Source organism: Gracilinanus agilis, chromosome 1 (assembly GCF_016433145.1).
Source record: "Gracilinanus agilis isolate LMUSP501 chromosome 1, AgileGrace, whole genome shotgun sequence".
NCBI lineage: Eukaryota > Metazoa > Chordata > Mammalia > Didelphimorphia > Didelphidae > Gracilinanus > Gracilinanus agilis.
In genome coordinates, this window is record NC_058130.1 from 421,563,091 (window position 1) to 421,582,826 (window position 19,736).

At 34.7% G+C, this 19,736-nt stretch overlaps 1 protein-coding gene across 6 annotated transcripts in view; it reads right to left on the minus strand.

Annotated features, from left to right (window-relative positions):
- Positions 1–19,736, minus strand: part of ELP2 (elongator acetyltransferase complex subunit 2) — a 70,142-nt gene that overhangs the window by 39,392 nt on the left and 11,014 nt on the right. For 2 of the 6 annotated variants that reach the window (XM_044657850.1, XM_044657847.1), the window contains exons 4-11: positions 19,072–19,228; positions 16,631–16,708; positions 13,309–13,373; positions 12,793–12,859; positions 12,019–12,162; positions 8,824–8,919; positions 2,975–3,075; positions 2,521–2,652 (exon numbers count right to left, since the gene is read on the minus strand). In XM_044657850.1, the coding sequence (XP_044513785.1) occupies positions 2,521–2,652; positions 2,975–3,075; positions 8,824–8,919; positions 12,019–12,162; positions 12,793–12,859; positions 13,309–13,373; positions 16,631–16,708; positions 19,072–19,228 (840 nt within the window). The remainder of the gene's footprint in view (positions 1–2,520; positions 2,653–2,974; positions 3,076–8,823; positions 8,920–12,018; positions 12,163–12,792; positions 12,860–13,308; positions 13,374–16,630; positions 16,709–19,071; positions 19,229–19,736) is intronic. The other 4 variants (XM_044657848.1, XM_044657849.1, XM_044657852.1 and 1 more) reach the window with 4 other exon arrangements.

Consider the following 19,736-nt stretch of genomic DNA (forward strand, 5'->3'; position numbering starts at 1 on the left):
AATCTTTATAACAAAAAACTCTGACAGGGGTCTAATTACTCAAATATACAAGGAGTTAAAGCAATTGTATAAAAAAATCAAGCCATTCCCCAATTGATAAATGGGCAAGAGACATGAATAGGCAATTTTCAGGTAAAGAAATCAAAAGTATCAATAAGCACATGAGAAAGTGTTCCAAATCTCTAATAATTAGAGAAATGCAAATCAAAGCAACTCTGAGGTATCACCTCACACCTAGCAGATTGGCTAAAATGAAAGGGGAGAGTAATGAATGTTGGAGGGGATGTGGCAAAATTGGGACATTGATGCATTGCTGGTGGAGCTGTGAACTGATCCAACCATTCTGGCTGGCAATTTGGAATCATGCTCAAAGGGCTATAAAAGAATGCCTGCCCTTTGATCCAGCCATACCATTGCTGGGTTTGTACCCCAAAGAGATCATAGATAAACAGACTTGTACAAAAATATTTATAGCTGCGCTTTTTGTGGTGGCAACAAACTGGAAAAGGAGGGGATGTCCTTCAATTGGGGAATGGCTGAACAAACTGTGGTATATGCGGGTGATGGAATACTATTGTGCTAAAAGGAATAATAAACTGGAGGAGTTCCAGGCGAACTGGAGAGACCTCCGGGAACTGATGCAGAGCAAAAGAAGCAGAGCCAGAAGAACATTGTACACAGAGACTGACATACTGTGGTAAAATCGAATGTAATGGGCTTCTGTACCAGCAACAATGTAATGACCCAGGACAGCTCTGAGGGATTTATGGTAAAGAACGCTACCTACATTCAGAGGAAGAACTGCAGGAGAGGAAACATATAAGAAAAGCAACTGCTTGAACGCATGGGTCGGGGTGGACATGATTGGGGATGTGGACTCGAAACTACCACACCAATGCAACCACCAACAATTTGGAAATAGGTCTTGATCAAGGACACATGACAAAACCAGTGGAAATGTGTGTCGGCCATGGGTGGGGGTAGAGCGGGGGGTGAAGGGGAAAGTAGGAGCATGAATCATGTAACCATGTTAAAAATGATTATTAATAAATGTTAAAAAAAAAAAAGTATAAAGGAGATGAAGAGAGCTTTCACCCTCCTTAACCCTAGTTTCGCGGACTTAAAATTTTTATTGGGGGAGTTCTTTTCTTCTTCTGAAAAGGACAAATTCCTCCAAGAAACTAGGACCAACCCCAACTTGACAGCATAGCCCACCATGCACCAGGACCATGAGTTAACATCTTGTGCAAACATGAGATACCTTCTATAATGCCAGACTGATCTCCTTGAGGCTATGCATCTTCATGCAAGAGACCAAATTCATGGTTTAAATTTGAACAGTTAAAGCAGGGAAAAGATGAACATCCCAGCAACTTTCTCGATAAATTAATCAAGGCAGCTAAGACAGTCCTAGGCTTAAGAGACATCCAGTCACCCAAGACTGTGTAGACCATATTTGGTGGTAGTTTGTTAAGGGCGCACTCTTGCCTATTCAACAATACTTGAGGCAGAGCTGCCCTCAATGGGAAACTCTATCCCTTGAGGACATTCGTCAACATGCATCGTACATCCATGATTCTAGGGCCAAAGATCTAAAAGCTGCTGGACAGTCTGACTAAGATAAGGATGCAGCTACTGCAGACCTTAAAAAACAGCTCAAACAGGCCAAAAAAGATAAAGAGATCTAGGAGAATTTTGGATTTAAAGCATTATTGTTGTTTAGTTGTGTTTGACTAACAACCGTATGAACCAATGCTGTTCATGAAGTTTTCTTGGCAAAGTTTTTGAGATTGTTTGCCATTTCATTCTCCAATAGATTAAGGCAACAGTGCTGAGTGACTTACTTAGGGTTGTACAGCTAATCAAGTGTCTGAGGCCACATTGAACTCTGGTCTTCCTGCTTCCAGGCCTAGGGCTCTATACATTGTGTCACCAGCTGTTTTATGAACATATTCCATTTAAAAAGGTAAGGAAGAGGGGCAGCTGGGTAGTTCAGTGGATTGAGAGCCAGGCCTAGAGACAGGAGGTCCTAGGTTCAAATCTGATCTCAGACACTCCCCAGCTGTGTGACCCTGGTCAAGTCACTTGACCCCCATTGCCTACCTTTACCACTCTTCTGCCTTGGAGCCAATACACAGTATTGACTCCAAGGTGGAAGGTAAGGGTTAAAAAAAAAAAAAAGTAAGGAAGAGAGTAAAACATTTTGAAACATTTCTATCAAATATAATAAACAAAATTAAGTCTTAGTGCATAAATGAACATATTTCAGGTATCTAGGCAACTCATTTTAAAGGGATTCCTCATTCCCCAATGGTGCCACCTAGTTACTGTTTATGGTAAAGCCAGTGTCTTACACTAAGAACTGCTGGGACACAACTACAAGAATCAAATTAAGATTGTCAAATTTAAAAGAGCCCTGTTTCCAAAAAGGGAAATTTTTTTAAAACACTACCCAAAGCAGATATTATTAGGTTGCAAAAGAGATTTAATCAGAAACAATTACTAAGAAAATCCTCTTACTGATTCAACTGCATATTGCTTCCAAAGGTGCAGCGCTCCGTGGAAAGCATGAGCGAGGATCATAGAGCCATCTGGGCTAAATTGGCAGTCATAAAACCCCAACGTGTTCCCACCTACTTCACCTACTCGGACCTAGGCAACCAATAAAAGAAAAGAGCTTTAAGTAAATATTCCATATTTCACAATAAAAAAAGCAAATTACAACCAATTCATTATTTGCATTATATTTACTAAAAGGAAAAGTTGGCAGCTATAGCAATTCATTTTTAGGAATGTAAAAGTATAATTTATAAAATAATAACTGCACTAAACTAAATGAATATTTAATTCCACCCAGAAAACATTTATTACACAAATATAAAGTGCCTGAGCCAGAGTTAAGGATATAAAGAGAAAAATGAGACAATGCCTACCCTTAAGCAGTTTAAAAAGCAGTAGGGGAGATGAAACATACCTGTTCCAGCCATACTCCTGACTCTTCATCAGGAGCCCAGAGAATCATGGTTTTATCCATTGAGGCAGACAACAATCTCATTGGCTGCTGAAACACACCATCTTGGGAGTAAAAAATACATCATTGCTTCTAGAATATACTTGTTTTAATTAACATAAAGTCACATCAGACGATCTTTAAATTTAAACTCAGCCTGTGAACTGAGTCACTATAAAGGGTCATTTTGAAGCTTTATTAGCTCCAATAGCAGTATCATTCCATATACTAAAAAAACATATATTCTGTACTGAATAAATAGTATGCCTATTATTAAATATTACTATATTTCAAACACATGGAGAAGTTGTGGAAAATAAAATACAAATTCATTTAAAAGCATTAATGGATACTCATAGTACACCTAATGTGAGGTTAAAAGGGATCCTGATGGTTGAAAATGCTAGGAACTTGAAAATGCTAGGAACCATTCCACTACTAGAGTTTAATAGCTTTAATCACAAGTTTTTCTAACTTGTTTTATGCTTATACAAGTCTCATTAAAAAACTAATTTTCCAGAGATATTAATCTAATAATCTTGACTATATATTCCTTAAGATATTGGCAAGAATCACTTTATCTTTTCTTTGCTACTTTAACTGTCCTTCTATGACACCTTCATTCCACTAATCTTCCACTACAACCCTTTTCCCAGTCTCTGACCCTGGATTCTCTTCACTATCAACAGTCTCTGACCACATGATTATCTCAATAGATGCTGGAAAAGCCTTTGACAAAATACAACACCCATTCCTATTGAAAACACTAGAAAGTTTAGGAATAGAAGGGCCTTTCCTAAAAATAATAAATGGTCTTAGGCCATATCGGCACCGGATCCTGATCTTAACTCTACCTATTGTTTTAGGTTCTAGCAGTTTGCATTTTATGATGATTACCTCATAATGCTAATGTATTAAGCCACTGGGCTCTCCCCTTCCCCCCCATACTGCTGTAACCCCAATAAAGGTGACAAGAAGTCAGTTGGCAAAGAAGCTCTTGACCATTAGAGCTCTGAACCATCTAAGCTCTTAACCACCAGAGCTTACTTGCTGTATGTCTACCTTATCCCGAAACTTTCTATATCTGCGTGTCTTTATTCTCGCCTTATGTTCTCTCTCCACTAGTTTTTAACCCACTACCCATTTTCACTCAGTCCTTGGTTCCCCTTTCTAAGTGTCCAACCCACTATGAATCTTCATGGAGCTGCTGGACGGCTTCATTTAACATTGTACTGGAAACACTAGCAGTAGCAATTAGAGAAGAAAAAGAAAATGACGGGATTAAAATAGGCAATGAGGAGACGAAGCTATCACTCTTTGCAGATGATATAATGGTCTACTTAAAAAATCCTAGAGAATCAACTAAGAAGCTTGTAGAAATAATCAACAACTTTAGCAAAGTTGCAGGATACAAAATAAAGGCACATAAATCATCAGCATTTCTATATATTTCCAACACATCGCAGCAGGAAGAGTTAGAAAGAGAAATTCCATTTAAAATCACCCTAGACAATATAAAATACTTAGGAATCTATCTGCCAAGACAAACACAGGAATTATATGAACACAAATTCCACACAATTAAAACTAGATGGATTAAAACAATTGGAAAAGCATTGAGTGCTCATGGGTAGGACGAGCTAACATAATAAAAATGATCATCCTACCCAAATTAATTTACCTATTTAGTGCTATACCTATCAAACTACCAAAAACCTTTTTTACTGAATTAGAAAAAGCTATAACAAAGTTCATTTGGAAGAACAAAAGACCAAGAATATCAAGGAAAATAATGAAAAAAACCATGAAGGAAGGTAGCCTAGCAGTACCAGATATTAAACTATACTATAAAGCAGCAGTCATCTAAACAATATGGTACTGGCTAAGAGACAGAAGGGAGGATCAGTGGAATAGACTAGGGATAAGCGACCTCAACAAGACAGTCTACGATAAACCCAAAGAACCCAGCTTTTGAGACAAAAACCCACTATTTGACAAAAATTGCTGGGAAAATTGGAAAACAATATGAGAGAGATTGGGCCTAGATCAACATCTCACACCGTATACCAAGATAAACTCAGAATGGGTGAATGACTTGAATATAAAGAAGGAAACTATAGGTAAATTGGGTGAGCACAGAATAGTACACTGGTCAGATCTCTGGGAAAAGAAAGATTTTAAAACAAAGCAAGAGTTAGGAAAAAAAAATCACAAAATGTAAAATAAATAATTTTGACTACATTAAACTAAAAAGTTTTTGTACAGACAAAACCAATGCTACCAAAATTAGAAGGGAAACAACAAATTGGGAAAAAAATCTTTATAACAAAAAACTCAGATAAAGGTCTAATTACTCAAATATAAAGGAACTAAATCAATTCTACAAAAAAATCAAGCCATCTCCCAGACGATAAATGGACAAGGAATACGAATAGGCAATTTTCAAATAAAGAAATCAAAACTATCAATAAGCACATGAGAAAGTATTCTAAATCTCTAATAATTAGAGAAATGCAAATCAAAACAACTGAGGTATCACCTCACACCCAGCAGACTGGCTAAAATGACAATAACGAAGAATAATGAATGTTGCAGTGGATGTGGCAAAATTAGGACATTAATGCATTGCTGGTGGAGTTGTGAACTGATCCAACCATTCTGGATGGCAATTTGGAACTATGCCCAAAGGGCTTTAAAAGACTATCTGCCTTTTGAACCAGCCACAGCACTGCTCGGTTTATACCCCAAAGAGAAAATAAGGAAAAAGACTTGTACAAAAATATTTATAGCCACATTCTTTGTGGTTGCGAAAAATTGGAAAATGAGAAAATGTCCTTCGATTGGGGAATGGCTGAATAAAACATGGTATCAGTTGGTGATAGAATACTATTGTGCTCAAAGGAATAAAGAACTGGAGGAAATCCATGTGAACTGGAATGACCTCCAGAATTGATGCAGAGTGAAAGGGGCAGAACCAGGAGAACATTGTACACAGAGGCTGATACACTGTGGTACAATCGAACATAATGGACTTCTCTACTAGCAGCAATGCAAGAATCCAAAGCAAGACAGAAGGACTTATGAGACAGAAAACTAGTCACATTCCGAGGAAGAACTGTGGGAGGAAAAACACAGAGGAAAAACAACTGCTTGAACACATGGGCTGAAGGGGATATTATTGGGGATGAAGACACTAAAGGATAACTCTAGTCCAACTATCAATAATATGGAATTAGGTCTTAATCAATGATACATGTAAAACACAGTGGAATTATGCATCGGCTAAGGGGGGTTAGAGGGTTTGGGAAGAGGGAAAGAACATGAAACATGTAACTAGGGGAAAACATTCAAAATAAAAATAAAGATATAAAATAAAATAAAATAAAATAAAATATTCACAAAAAAAATAAAACATATATAGGTACAAGAAAAAAATAAATGAAAAATAAAAGAATTCTTTTATATATACCAAATATTTATAGATGCACTTTTTGTGATAGCAAAGAGTTTAAAACAATGTAAATGCCCATTAATTGGGGAATAGCTAAACAAATTGTGGTACATGAATGTCATGGATTATTGCCCTGTTATTTAAAAAAGGTAAATTGAAGCAAAGACAAGGCATACGAACTGATGCAAAGTGAAGTAAACAGAACCAAAAAAACAATATACACAATGACCACAACAGTGTAAATGAAAAGAACTACAGAAGAAAAGTGAATGCTGCAAAATTATAAAAAAAAGCATAACTAGAAAGAAGATATATAAGAAAATAATCCCACCATGTTCTTTTTCAAAGTTGGGAGAAACCATAGCAATGTAGAGAAAAACAAATTTTTTTAACTTATTTAGAAAATAATTTTTTTAATTCCCTTCATTTTGCCAGAATTCTACTATTTTCAATCCCATAAGAATCTGTTTCTATACTCATTCTTTCCTCCTTCTGTGTTTGCATTCATACATACATCTCTTCCCTAAAATAAAAAAGGTTTTTCACTTAAATTGGCTGCCCTTCAAATTAGGATATTGTACTGAACTATCTTCCACAAGGCATTATTACTTTTGCAAGTGATCCATAACCATTAATGCCAATGTACTGCAAACTACCCCAACGGGGACAGTGAGGTTTCAGATATCTTGATACAAATGAAAAAAGTAAGAAAAGAGGAAGGAAAGGAAAGATGATTACTGAGTGAACCTGATGATAAGGAGAAATCTTGCCTACTAAATAAACTAGACCTTTTGTTCCACTTAAAAAAAAAATACGACTATGAAATATAACACCAAACTTAGAAAATTAGCAAATATGACAAAATAATAGTCAATAATGGAGGAAAGGAAATGTGGAAAAATGGGCATAATAACAATACTGTTGGTAAAACTGTAGTCCAACCATTCTGGAAAGCAATTTGGAATTATGCAAAGAGAGTAACTAAAATATACACAGCCTTTACTCCAGAGATCCCAGTTCTAGGCATGTAACCCAATGAAATCAATTATAAAAAACAGGTTCCATATACCTAATAACATTTAAAGCAGCATTTTGTAATAGCAAAGAACTAGAAACAAAACAGGTGCTCATTGATTGGGAAATAGCTAAATAAAACTCCGAGACATGAACATAATGTAATATTACTCTGCTCTATGAAATGATGAATGATGACTACAGAGAAGTATGACACAAACTACTGAACTTATATGAACCCATGCAAAGTGATATAAAAAAAAAAAAAACCAGACTTGGTTGAGGCAGTAGGTTCTTTTACTGAAAATTTTTCTCCTGAATTTTTTGTTATAAAAGCTGGCTTTCTTCAAAGAGGAGGGACAAATTTGGAAACAAATATGATATGAAGATAAAAAGATAGCAATAAAACTTTTAATTTAAAAAAATCAATAACCCATGCTGGGTAAACTTGAATTATAGTTAATGGGCATCTAAAGCTTTTAGATTAAGTTTTTTTTAGATTTAAAGATTGAGCAGTCTCAATCATCCAGAAACTATTACTTGGAAAACTCTAATCCTACTTCTAGTTTGCCTCGGGAGTCTTTAAGTCTCTGGCACTAGTTTATACTAATTTCAACCTTTCCATTTTTGACAAATATCAACTAGTAATATACTGAAAGAAAGTGAGTGAATAGGAGAACCATTTGTTTGTCTGCTTTATAACTACAAAGAGAGAGTTGTTTTGAGGAAATTCAGAAGCACCAGTTTGTTCCAAGACCAAATGGAGTGTATTGGTTTTGTTCACATGTCAATGCAAGTCAGTACATTTAGCCTCGCATCCTAGTAAAGTTAATTATAAACTGAATTTCTCTCGTGCAAACTCTTCCTTCCTCCACTATAAAATTAAATCTGTGATCCCTAAAAAAAAAAAAAAAAAGGTAAAAAACTCTTCAAAAGAGTAAGCTGAACACTGGTGACCAGTTCCATGGCATGCCAGAAATTACAGGTTTATACAACCAAAAACTATAGCTCTCATTTGGTAGTTCACTTTTCCCCTCACTTGCAAAATCCCTCTAAGTTCTCCCTTCGTGGTCATCTCTAGCCATCCCAGATTACAGAAATTATTTGCACACTAAAAGATCCTTGAGTCCATACCCCTAGTTCCCAAAACTATGTTCTAGTTATCTTTTGGTATGACAGTTATACTGGGTAACAATGGACTACTATGAGATCATGTGGCCAACAGGTATGATTACTTAACATGAAAATATCCTATGTTGATTTCTAATTACATATAAAGAATTAATTTTCTCTTATAACCATTAGGTCAGTTTAATATTTGGCAAATCTCTATTTTTCTCTTTCCTACCTGTGCAAAATGAAGGCTGCCAATGAACAGCATTTACCCAGTTTTCATGACCAGCCAACACTGTCTCTAGGGTAACAGCATATGCTGCCTCAGCACCTATAACAAAAGATAATGAAATTATTTATTTACAAAATCAGAAACCAGAACATCCCAAAGGCACAGAGACCTCATAGCACATTTGACCTAATAATTTTATTTTACAAATGAGGAAACCAAGGTCTACCTTGTGACATAGTAAGCTACATAGCTAGGACTGGACTCTAGGTCTTGTGATACCTGAGCCAGGAAAAAAAAACACAAGACACCCGTACCCAAGCTCTTCTCCTAAGAAACACTAGAATGTTCAGAATCAACTGATGTGTGCAAAAAATGTCATGCTCAATAAAAATAATATATGATTTTTAAGTTAATTCAAAATATTCTAAATGTTTTGTCTTTATCCATCCAATCAGATTAATATCAGAGGAAAGTTCTAAAGTCATAATTTTAAGCTTACTATGCTAATTTGTTGTTGTTTATTCATGTTTCACTCTCTGTGACCCTGTGGACCATACTGTCCATGGCAAAGATGATGGAGTAGTTTTCCGTGTCCTTCTCCAGTTTACACACTAATACTAGTTTATTAATGAAATGTAAAAATGAATGTACCAAGTATTTCTTTAATCCTTGGGACATCTGCCATGTCAATGAAAACCTTGACAACTTTGCCCCACAGGTAGTAACTGGCTCAAGATCACAGGAACAGCAAGTAACTGAGACTATATACAAAACCCAAGCTTTAACATTGCATGTTCTTGTGGGAGTAGAAACACAGAAGAAAAAAAACTGCTTGATCGCATGGATCAATGGGGATATGATTAAGGATGCATTCTCTAAATGATCATCTTAGTGCAAATATCAATAATATGAAAATAGGTCTTGATCAATGATACATGTAAAACCCAGTGGAATTGCACATTGGCTACAGGAAGGGGATGGGAGGAGGGGAGAGAAAGAACATGAATCATGTAACCATGGAAAATTTTTCTTAATTAATCAATTAAATAAAAATTTTTTAAAAGTATTGCATGTTCTTTGTACTTTAAAAAAAGTTTGTATTTTAAAAAATTAAATCAAAAGAATTAAGGAAAAACCCTCAAAGAATATATATTTGTTTAATGTTAAGCAAAATAAATCTAAATTTAGGATATCTATAATATCCTCCCACGTTTATTTTAAAGCATGCTATGGACTAAAATAATCTCCATTATGAGTATGTAAGAACTCTGTATAAGGGGGCAGCTGGGTAGCTCAGTGGATTGAGAGCTAGGCCTAGAGATGGGAGGTCCTAGGTTCAAATCTGGCCTCAGACACTTCTCAGCTGTGTGACCCTGGGCAAGTCACTTAACCCCACATTGCCTAGCCCTTAACAGTCTTCTGCCTTGGAGCCAATACACAGTATTGACTCCAAGACATAAGGTAAGGGTTTAAAAATACATAAAAAGAAAAATTAAAAAAAGAACTCTGTATCAACAGTGAAGGTGAGATCAAGCATAACCTGGTAGAACAAAGGAAAAGTTACAAAACTACCAGAAATATAACCTAAAAGTGTTATCAAAAACAAAAATAAAAAAAGCTATGTTTGGATATTGTCAAAGCAGCATTATATATAATTTCCAAAAAACCTAAATGTTTAATGATAGGAGAATAGTTAAATAAATTGTGCTACATTAATGTAATGGAATATTATAATGGAATCAAGACCAATAAGCATGAGATATACAAAAAGAAACCTGAAAAAACCTTTATAAAATGATGCAAAGTGAAAAAAGCAGAACCAAAAGAACAGAATATACTCTATTATCATGTAAGGAAAGTAAATAAGAATGACAGGAGAAAGAAATCTGATGGGAACATGGAAGTGACAGTATTATATTTCAAGTATCAACTTTTATTTAAATGTAAATAATTAGGGGCAGCTAGGTGGCACAAGCACAGAGCCCAGGCTGGAGTCAGAAGACTCATCTTCCTGAATTCAAATCTAGCCTTTGGACACTGACTACTTGTATGACTCTAGAAGTCACTTAACCATGTTTGCCTCAGTTTCTTCACCTGTAAAATGAGCTGGAGAAGGAAATAGCAAAGCATTTTAATATCTTTGCCAAGAAAACCCCAAATGGGATCACAAAGAGTTGGGCACAACTGAAAATGTCTGAACACACAAATAATTGTTAAGTAAATGTAGCTGTTTGTATTGGCATTCAATAGTTTTTATTACAGCATAAAAGTATTAGAACTTCTCATCTAAAGAATCAAGAGTTTAAATACAATATTGTACATATTTAATCCTTTCACTACAGAATATCATTATAACGGAATGCTTATAAACATTAATTGCTAAACATACGTTTTCATAAAATTTATTCAAGTATTTACTAATATTAATACATATGCAATAGTATTTTCATGTTTTGTACCTAGAAAATGTAACTTTATAGAACATATCTGAATACTGTGATTATTTTGTCTATTACATATATGTAAATATGTATATAGAAGAAGTAGTGTGGGAAAATAGAAAGCTCTCTGGTTTTGGAAATGAGAAGCATTGGGTTCAAGCCCTGCCTTGACCCAAGTTGGCTGTGAGACCCTGGGCAAGTCACTTATTCTAGGCAATTCTCTAAGACTTTAAGTTGTAAGTGGCAACCTAAATAGTAAGGTGCACTGGCAGAGGGACCTTCCTCACCAAGGCTTTCCAGCATCAATGAAATCACAGACTACAAACTAAAAAAAAGTGTTATTCACAACATTATCTTAAAATTCTTTAAAAATTTGATTGTACCCCCAAATGTTTTCATTTTAGAACTATCAACTCATCAATGCTTAAAAGCTACTTTTATCAAATATTTTACATTGCAAAATTTTCTTTTGTAATATATTTACTGTTGGTCACAATTTTACTTTATATACTGTTATACATTTATTCAAATCAAGTCTATTTTCACCATTTGAAAATATTTTATACCATGAAATATTCCATTTTTAAGGAAAATTAATTTCAGATAACTCATGTTCATAAAATGAAAACTTCATAAATTCATTTTTGAATGAGAATCAATAATTCTAGAGAAAAAACTTTCAAATTAAATGAAAGTGCTAAATGAGATAAGAGCAAACCAAAGATTTCAATATTATAATATTTTTGTTACAACTCACTTTCATTTTTCAAAGTAAAAGTATTTTCCTTCAGCTTTATGTCACCATCATCATCTTGGATTTCTAAAGATGTTGATTTAACATACAACTTCCAGACTCGTATCAAACAGTCTTGTGAACAGCTTGCTAAATAAAGATCTTTTCCTAATGACAAAAAATGACAATATTATATTCTAAAAATTATTTAAAAGTCTCTCTCTTCCACAGTAATTCTTCATTTAACATTTCTAAGATTTTTGCTTATATACTATTTTATACATTTGTTTATAAGCTGTTTTATACATGTTTCTATACTGTTTTCTTTTCCCAAAATTACACTTAGGATGTTTTCAAAAGCCTCCCCAACAAATACAATGATACAAAATATAGGTACAATGCTTTATTCTTACATACAATCTACTATAGTAAGGATGCATAAAATAACAGAAAATTGTTCACCTAAAGGTGCAAAATAGAACTTTAAAATCTTGTGAAGACAAAAAATTTTTACAGAGACATTTCTCCAAAAGTTGCTTTCTTAAAGAATGCTAAGTTGCGTAAGTTTTCTAAGTCCTATCAAATTGCTTTATCTTATGCTACCCTTACTGAAAAACAAAAGAAAAGATGATAATAATAATGGCCAGCATTGTTTTTCTGATGAGAATTAAAGGGGAATGGGGGATATAACAGCGAAATATAAAAAGGAAATGGTATATTTCTTTCCTAGGACCTTAGAAAGAAACATAACATATGCTTGCTACTATGATGTAATATTTTGACAAATTTTATACTAACCGAAGGCTGCCCATTCTACTCCTCTTATCCAATCCTCATGTCCAGAGAGCAAAAGCATTTTGTGAAACTAAACAAGACAAGATTTTGTTAGATTTTCAACCTATATTAAGAACCTAATATAGCCTCAAAAGTTCACCCTCGAAGTCATCTTATTTGGAGGGAGTATCAATTCTGCAGAGGGCATCGTAACTAGATACATACCATTTAAATTCTCAATTAAATTGAGAATCAAAAGTCATAATATGTAATACTTGATGTCAATATAGGTGACATAGAGAAGATAATTTAACTTTTCAGGACCTCAATTTCCTTTAAAGGAAAGAATTATACTTTCATGATACAAAATTATATTAGAAAAAGGTAAAAATATAGGTATGTATATGAGTGTACGTATATATAGTTATAGTAATAACAATATGATCATATAGATAACATTATAACTGTCTCTAAGACAAGACAACAAAAGAAAGAAAGCAGGCCACATTTCCAAGAGCAAGAGTGAAAACAATTAATTACCTGATCATTCTGCTGTACATACAAATGAATTTTGCAGTCGTCACCCCCACAAGCTAGAACTGGTACTAAAAAACAAGGCCAGAAAGTTTTTTAATTACAAAACTGTCAATTCAATTTGACTGAATAAGTATTTATTAATTATCTTTTATGTACAAGGTACTGGCCTAGACTCTGGAGATCCAAAGACAAAAAGAAAAATAATCACCAGCCTCAGGGAGCTTAAATTCTAATAGTAAAATGTTTTATGCTAAAATATAGAGAGGATCTTATCATAGAAGACAAAGCTCAATATTATTTAACTATTTTTTGTTACTACATTCACAGACTTTTCATATTTCAGCATTACATTTCTTTTAGCTCCATGATGTCCAGGGTTCAAAGAACAGTAACAGGTTTAGTACTTGGTCTATGCTTTGTATCTTCATTTTCATTACTTCTCCTATCCATCCTCCTCCAAGCAATTGGGGACAACCCTATTACTTCTCATTGACTACTACTACTGAAAATACTAATGAGCACCTCTCAGTCTCTCATTCAAAACCTTATCATTGTAGTAGCCTATACCTATATCGAAACTATGATATGTTTCTCCTCAGTTCAGACTTAGAGAAGGGGTGGGGAGAAAAGCAATAAAGAGAAGAAAGGAAAGAGGAAAGAAACATCAATTAGATAACATAGAATAATTTTGTGATGAAATTATAAATCTTCAAAGACCACATTATTCAACATAAATAGAATAATTGAATAGCAGAAATGACAGCCACCAAAGAAAAGTTTTTCCAGGCAAGTTTGAATGCTCCTCTGGTTCCAAGAATAACTGTATCAGATAGGCAAGTATATAATGAGTACTGAAGATAACCTGGATAGAGGATTAAAAACAAGTTCTTTAAGGAGGGAAGAAAGAACTGGGGATGGAAAGAAATGATATGCCAATACTATATGAGTAGATGTGAAGCTAACTATCCTACTTTCTTCTTTTTTTTAATACCTTTTTATTCACTTCTTGTTTTTATATCACCTTCATTTTATTCTGTATCCTCTCTCCCCCTCTTCCAGAGGCATTCCTTATAACAATTTATCTTATTAAAAAATAGAAAAAGGAAAAAAAAAGAACAGATACCACACTTGATCTTAGCCAAAAAATTGAGAAGTGATAAGAGAAAAAATTATTTGTAAAATTGTCCAAAACACCAAAAAAAGTCTGACATCATATGCAATGATCCACAACCATGGATACCTTCTTCCACCTCTTGCAACAGAATGGAAGGAAATATCTTCCAATAGCTTTTATTTGGTGAGGGGGGGGAGGGTCAAACTTATATAGCACACACACACACACACGCACACACGCACGCACGCACGCACACATAAAATTTTAAAGCATTCGTTTTTGTTGTTTTGTGATTTTTTTTTTTTTTATTTAAAATGTTAGTCATTAGATATATTACTTTCCTGGCTCTGTTTCCTTCGTTTTGCATCAATTCCTACAAATCCTTCCTTGCTTTTCTGAATTTATCATCTTTGGCTAGTCATCCTTAACTAAAGATTATGCTCCTCTCCAAAGGTCAAGCCAACTGGATGGCTCAGTGAATTGAGAGCCAGGCCTAGATACAAGAGGTCTTAGGTTCAAATGTGACCTCAGACACTTCCTAACTGTATGACCCTGGGCAAGTCACTTAACCCTCACTGCCTAGCCCTCACCACTCTTCTGCGTTGGAACCAATACATAGTACTGATTCTAAAGGTAAGGGTTTTAAAAAAAAAAAGGTCAAGTATAAGGAGTTATGAGAGATGTAAGGATAAAAAGGTACTATTTCTGTCCTCAAAAAATGTATTTTGGGGGAATAGAAAATATTATACATAAAGAAACAAGTAAACAATATAATTAAGCCTAAAAGACTAAAAAAATAAAACTGAGGGAGACCTGAGAAAATTGGGGACAGGCAGAGGGATCCCAAATCACTAAATTAGAGCTGGAAGAAACCTAAGAGTCCAGGGTCCTTCATTTTACAGATAAGGAAATCAAGGAATACGACAATTAAGTTACTTGCCCAAGGACACATAGGTTATAAGCACAGGAGGAAGAATTTGCAAGTCCTCTGACTCCAGAACCAGTATTCTTTTTGCTTTGCCATATTAGGATTTCAAAGCAAAGGGATTCCCTTTTGAAGAAAATGAAACTCCCCTCTACCAAATCTTTTCCACAGATTAGAAAGAGGATGTTTCAGAGGAAAACAACTAAAGGCTACGCCCCTTAACCATAAAAGAGAGAAAAAGCTGAGCCAAGAAACCAGAAACCACTTTTCACTTGTCTTATTTCTCCTCACCATTCTCCTCAATATAACCTACTGATAAATTAGGGGAAAAAAACATAGTTCCAGTTCCCTCTGCAAAAATAAACAGAAGAAAACCAGAAAGTTGTCCTGTACAAAGGAACTAAAAGCAACTTGGAGTCAGTGCCAGGGACTCTCCATCAAGCCTGTACTTGAAAGATCTGGGACCTCTAAAGACAGTAGAGACAGATATACCAATGTGAGTATTTAAAGTGGTCCCATGACCCCTAACGAGAGAACATTCAGGAATGGGGCACTAGAAGAGGGTTGTTTTAGGACAAAAGGGAAGTTTGTACCTAGAAACAGAAAAGCCCGAAGGTATCCACATGTACCTGGGATATGGGGTATCCTGGAGTTAAACGGAATATTGTAAAGGATGAAGGATTCAAAATGGCAGAAGGTAGGGGAAAGGAGATTAGAGAGAAAATAAATCATCAACAGGAAGGATTTATTACCTAAATAAAAATAGCCCAGGTCCTAAAGCATCACTACTGGGCTTTTTAATCACTGTCCAATTCTTTGGGTTCAGGAGATTTAAAATACATGGATACATAATTTACATAATATATTTGATTTTTGCTACTTTTTAGCTCTGTGTATAAATTAATTTTCAAGCCTACAAATATTTTTACCAGTTTACAAAATTCTTATTAGTTCCACTCAAATTTAATAACACTTCTCCTATCACCTACCACTGTTCACTACCTTACTGATTGTTTTATCAACGAAAGATGAGAACCCAAGAACATCTTGTTAACCCAATCTAAACTCTTAGAACAGTCACATAAATTACAAATTTCATCAAAGTCAAAAAGAAGAGGCAGAGATTATTTCAGGCTCAGGATTTAGTGCAAGGATATGAGATTGAGTGTGAATGTGAGTATGTGTAATATATATATTTCCTAAGGCTTTGAGACATTTCAGACTTTTTGTAGCTACAATGGATAAAGGCTCATTTCTCTTTTATATATGACCATCAGGATACTCACCAATACTATAAGGCAAAAAGGATAAACAGACATCCAAAATAAACCCGCTTCCAAACTTCAAGGTCTGAAGGCATTTTGCTAGGAAATAACAAAAGTATGAGCAATAATTATAACAACTTGCATTTATTTACAGCAGCTCTTAAGAATGATGAGGTATTCCCCAGGGATGAAAGCCCTAGGCTTTAGCAGGATGATGGGAGAAGATACTCCAAAATTGGTAAACACTGAGAGTCAGCATGGGGTCTGAGGTAGTATGGTATATATATATATATATATATATAAATTTTTTTTTAAACCTTACCATCTGTCTTGGAGCCAATATTGTATTGGCTCCAAGGCAGAAGAATGGTAAGGGTAGGCAATGGGGGTCAAGTGACTTGCCCAGGGTCACACAGCTGGGAAGTGTCTGAGGCCAGAATTGAACCTAGGACCTCCCGTCTCTCTAGGCCTGGCTCTCAATCCACTGAGCTACCCAGCTGCCCCCAATACAGTATATTTTTAAAAAGCATTGGACTTTGAGTTAAGAAAAATATGAGCCTGAAACCTGTCCATCATTATCTTTGTGAGCTTATGACAATCACAATAGAGACAACTGACAACCTTCTTCTGATTGCTAACATTAAGCAAGGCACAAAACAGAAAGATATAGGAATGTCAAACCACCGTCATATATATTTTCCAAATTAAAGAAGAATTTTCCACAGATGAGATCTTTTAGATGGTCCCCTCTTTTGGATGTTATTTTGCCAATTGCATCAACACCCTATAAAACCTCCTAAAAGAGATTCATAATGATTCAAAAACTTCAACCAGATTACCAACAGAAAAAATCAAATGGATGAAAAATAGACTGTAACATACAGATAGATGTACAATCCATAAAGCCAATCAATTCATTACTTCCTCAATTGCATAATAGGGATATTATTATTTTTGCTATTTGACTCAGTAGATTATTATGAGAATTATATCATGCATGTACTTTCTAAAACCATAAAATGTTATTTAAATGTGACTCATTAATATTATCATTAATAATAACAGCTGAATCAGAGTGGGCTAGACTGTTTTCAGGAAATTCCAAAGCTTTGTTAATGACCCCATCCCTCCCATGAATGTTTAATATTAATAGTCTACCAGAGTTGCTATATAGCAGTAAGACATGAAATACAACTGCCTCTAAAGAATTAAAAATGAGTATCACAGTGTGCAATGGAGAGGCATATAGTGGATGCGAACACATTGAAACAAGCAATGAGAAAGTTTTAAGAATTTTTTTCAAGGAAAAGATTATGTATGCAGGTAAGTTCTGAGAAAGAATATACATTTAAGATGTTATCAAAGAATTTTATGATAGGAAGAGATGGGCTAGACACATGGCAAAAACAAAGAATGACAGTGAAAAAAGCAGGAGAACATTATACACAGAGACTGATACACTGTGGTAAAATCGAACATAATGGACTTCTCTATGAGCGCTAACACCAATAAACTCCATAATAGATGTCTACGCTACATCTTGAACATCAGATGGCCTGAAAAGATCTCCAATGCTAGTTGTACTTATGGGGAAAAGGCTGCAGAAAAATGATGGATTAGGAAAATATCAAACTGTAAGGTAAATTAACTTCCCTTTTTATCTCTTTAATAATTATATAAGTCAAATAAAATAAATTGCTTTTAATAATGGCAACATTTAGTTTTGCTTTTCTGCTGTGGTTTTTTTTTAATAATTTTTACAATACATGACACATGACTTCCATAATCAATTGAATTCAATAAACATTTATTAAGTACCTATTAGAGCTTCATTAGATGCTGAAGACAGAAACACAAAACAGTCCCTGCCCTCAAGAAATACACCTATGTTCAAAATATATGTACACAAAATACAACTAAATATAATGAAAATATAATGAAAAGTAATCTGAGGAAGGGAAAGCACTAACAAAAAGGCTGAGCCTCAAAGGACAAGAAGAATTCTGAGCCGTTTAATTGAAGAGCATGTGCATTCTAAGGCCTGGAGGATGGCCTGTGGAAAGATCCAGGACTTCAGATGGACCACTGAGTTTTAGTTATCTATTATGATTTTTTTGTCTTTCAAATGAGAAAGCTTATGATAATATCAGATCTAAAATCCAGAAAGAACTCCTGACTTCTAGTCCAAAACTCCTTCCACAAGTCTTCCCATTATATTAGTACTCTACATATTCAACAGCTACAGTTTCCAAATAAATCTAATTATGAAATTCCAAAGAAATGTCAAAGGATTTCTTTTAGATAGATCTATGGAAACTGTAAGAAAATTCAAAAGAAATATTCGAATCCTATATAAAATATGGTTAAAACTGCCAGAGCTATAGAAAATATTGCTATTGACTGCTTCCTCTTATCTTTCATTTAATAATCAATTATTCTCCAAATAAAATAGCACTACTTACCTTCTGAGCCCTCCTTGGACCATACTCGGACTGTAGAATCAGAAGCTGCAGAAACTATTAGTGGATTTAATTCTATACCTGATGCACTCTTCTGGTAAATAGCACTGATAGCACAAATGGCACCTTCATGGCCTTTGAAGTGAGTTATTTTTATGAGCTACAACAATAAGAAAAAGCAATTAAGTACCTTCTCTATACCAGCACTATCCTGGGAGTCAAGGGAACAAAGGCAAGTTCTCTCTGAAAACCTTATAGTCTATTCAGGGAAAACATGTAAATAAATAAATAAATGCAGCATGGTCTGGATAACTCATTTAACCCTTGTTTCCATCTGTAAAATAAGCTGAAGAAAGAAATCATAAACCACTCCAGTATCTTTGCCAAGAAAATCTCAAACAGAGTCATAAAGAGCGGGACACAACTGATAATGACTGAACAAAAAATATATGCAGATGTATAAACTGCAAACAATAAGTCACAAGGCATGGGGGCTGAAAGTGAGGGAGTAAGATGTTCCCCATACAAGAAGTGGCACTTGAGCTATTTGTGAATGAAAGTCAGAGACTCAAGAGGGAGAGATAAGGAAGGAGAACACTATGGACTTGGGGAGTCCAGAGTGCCTCTGCCAAGGAGTCATGGTATATCTTGTGTAGAGAATAGCAGGA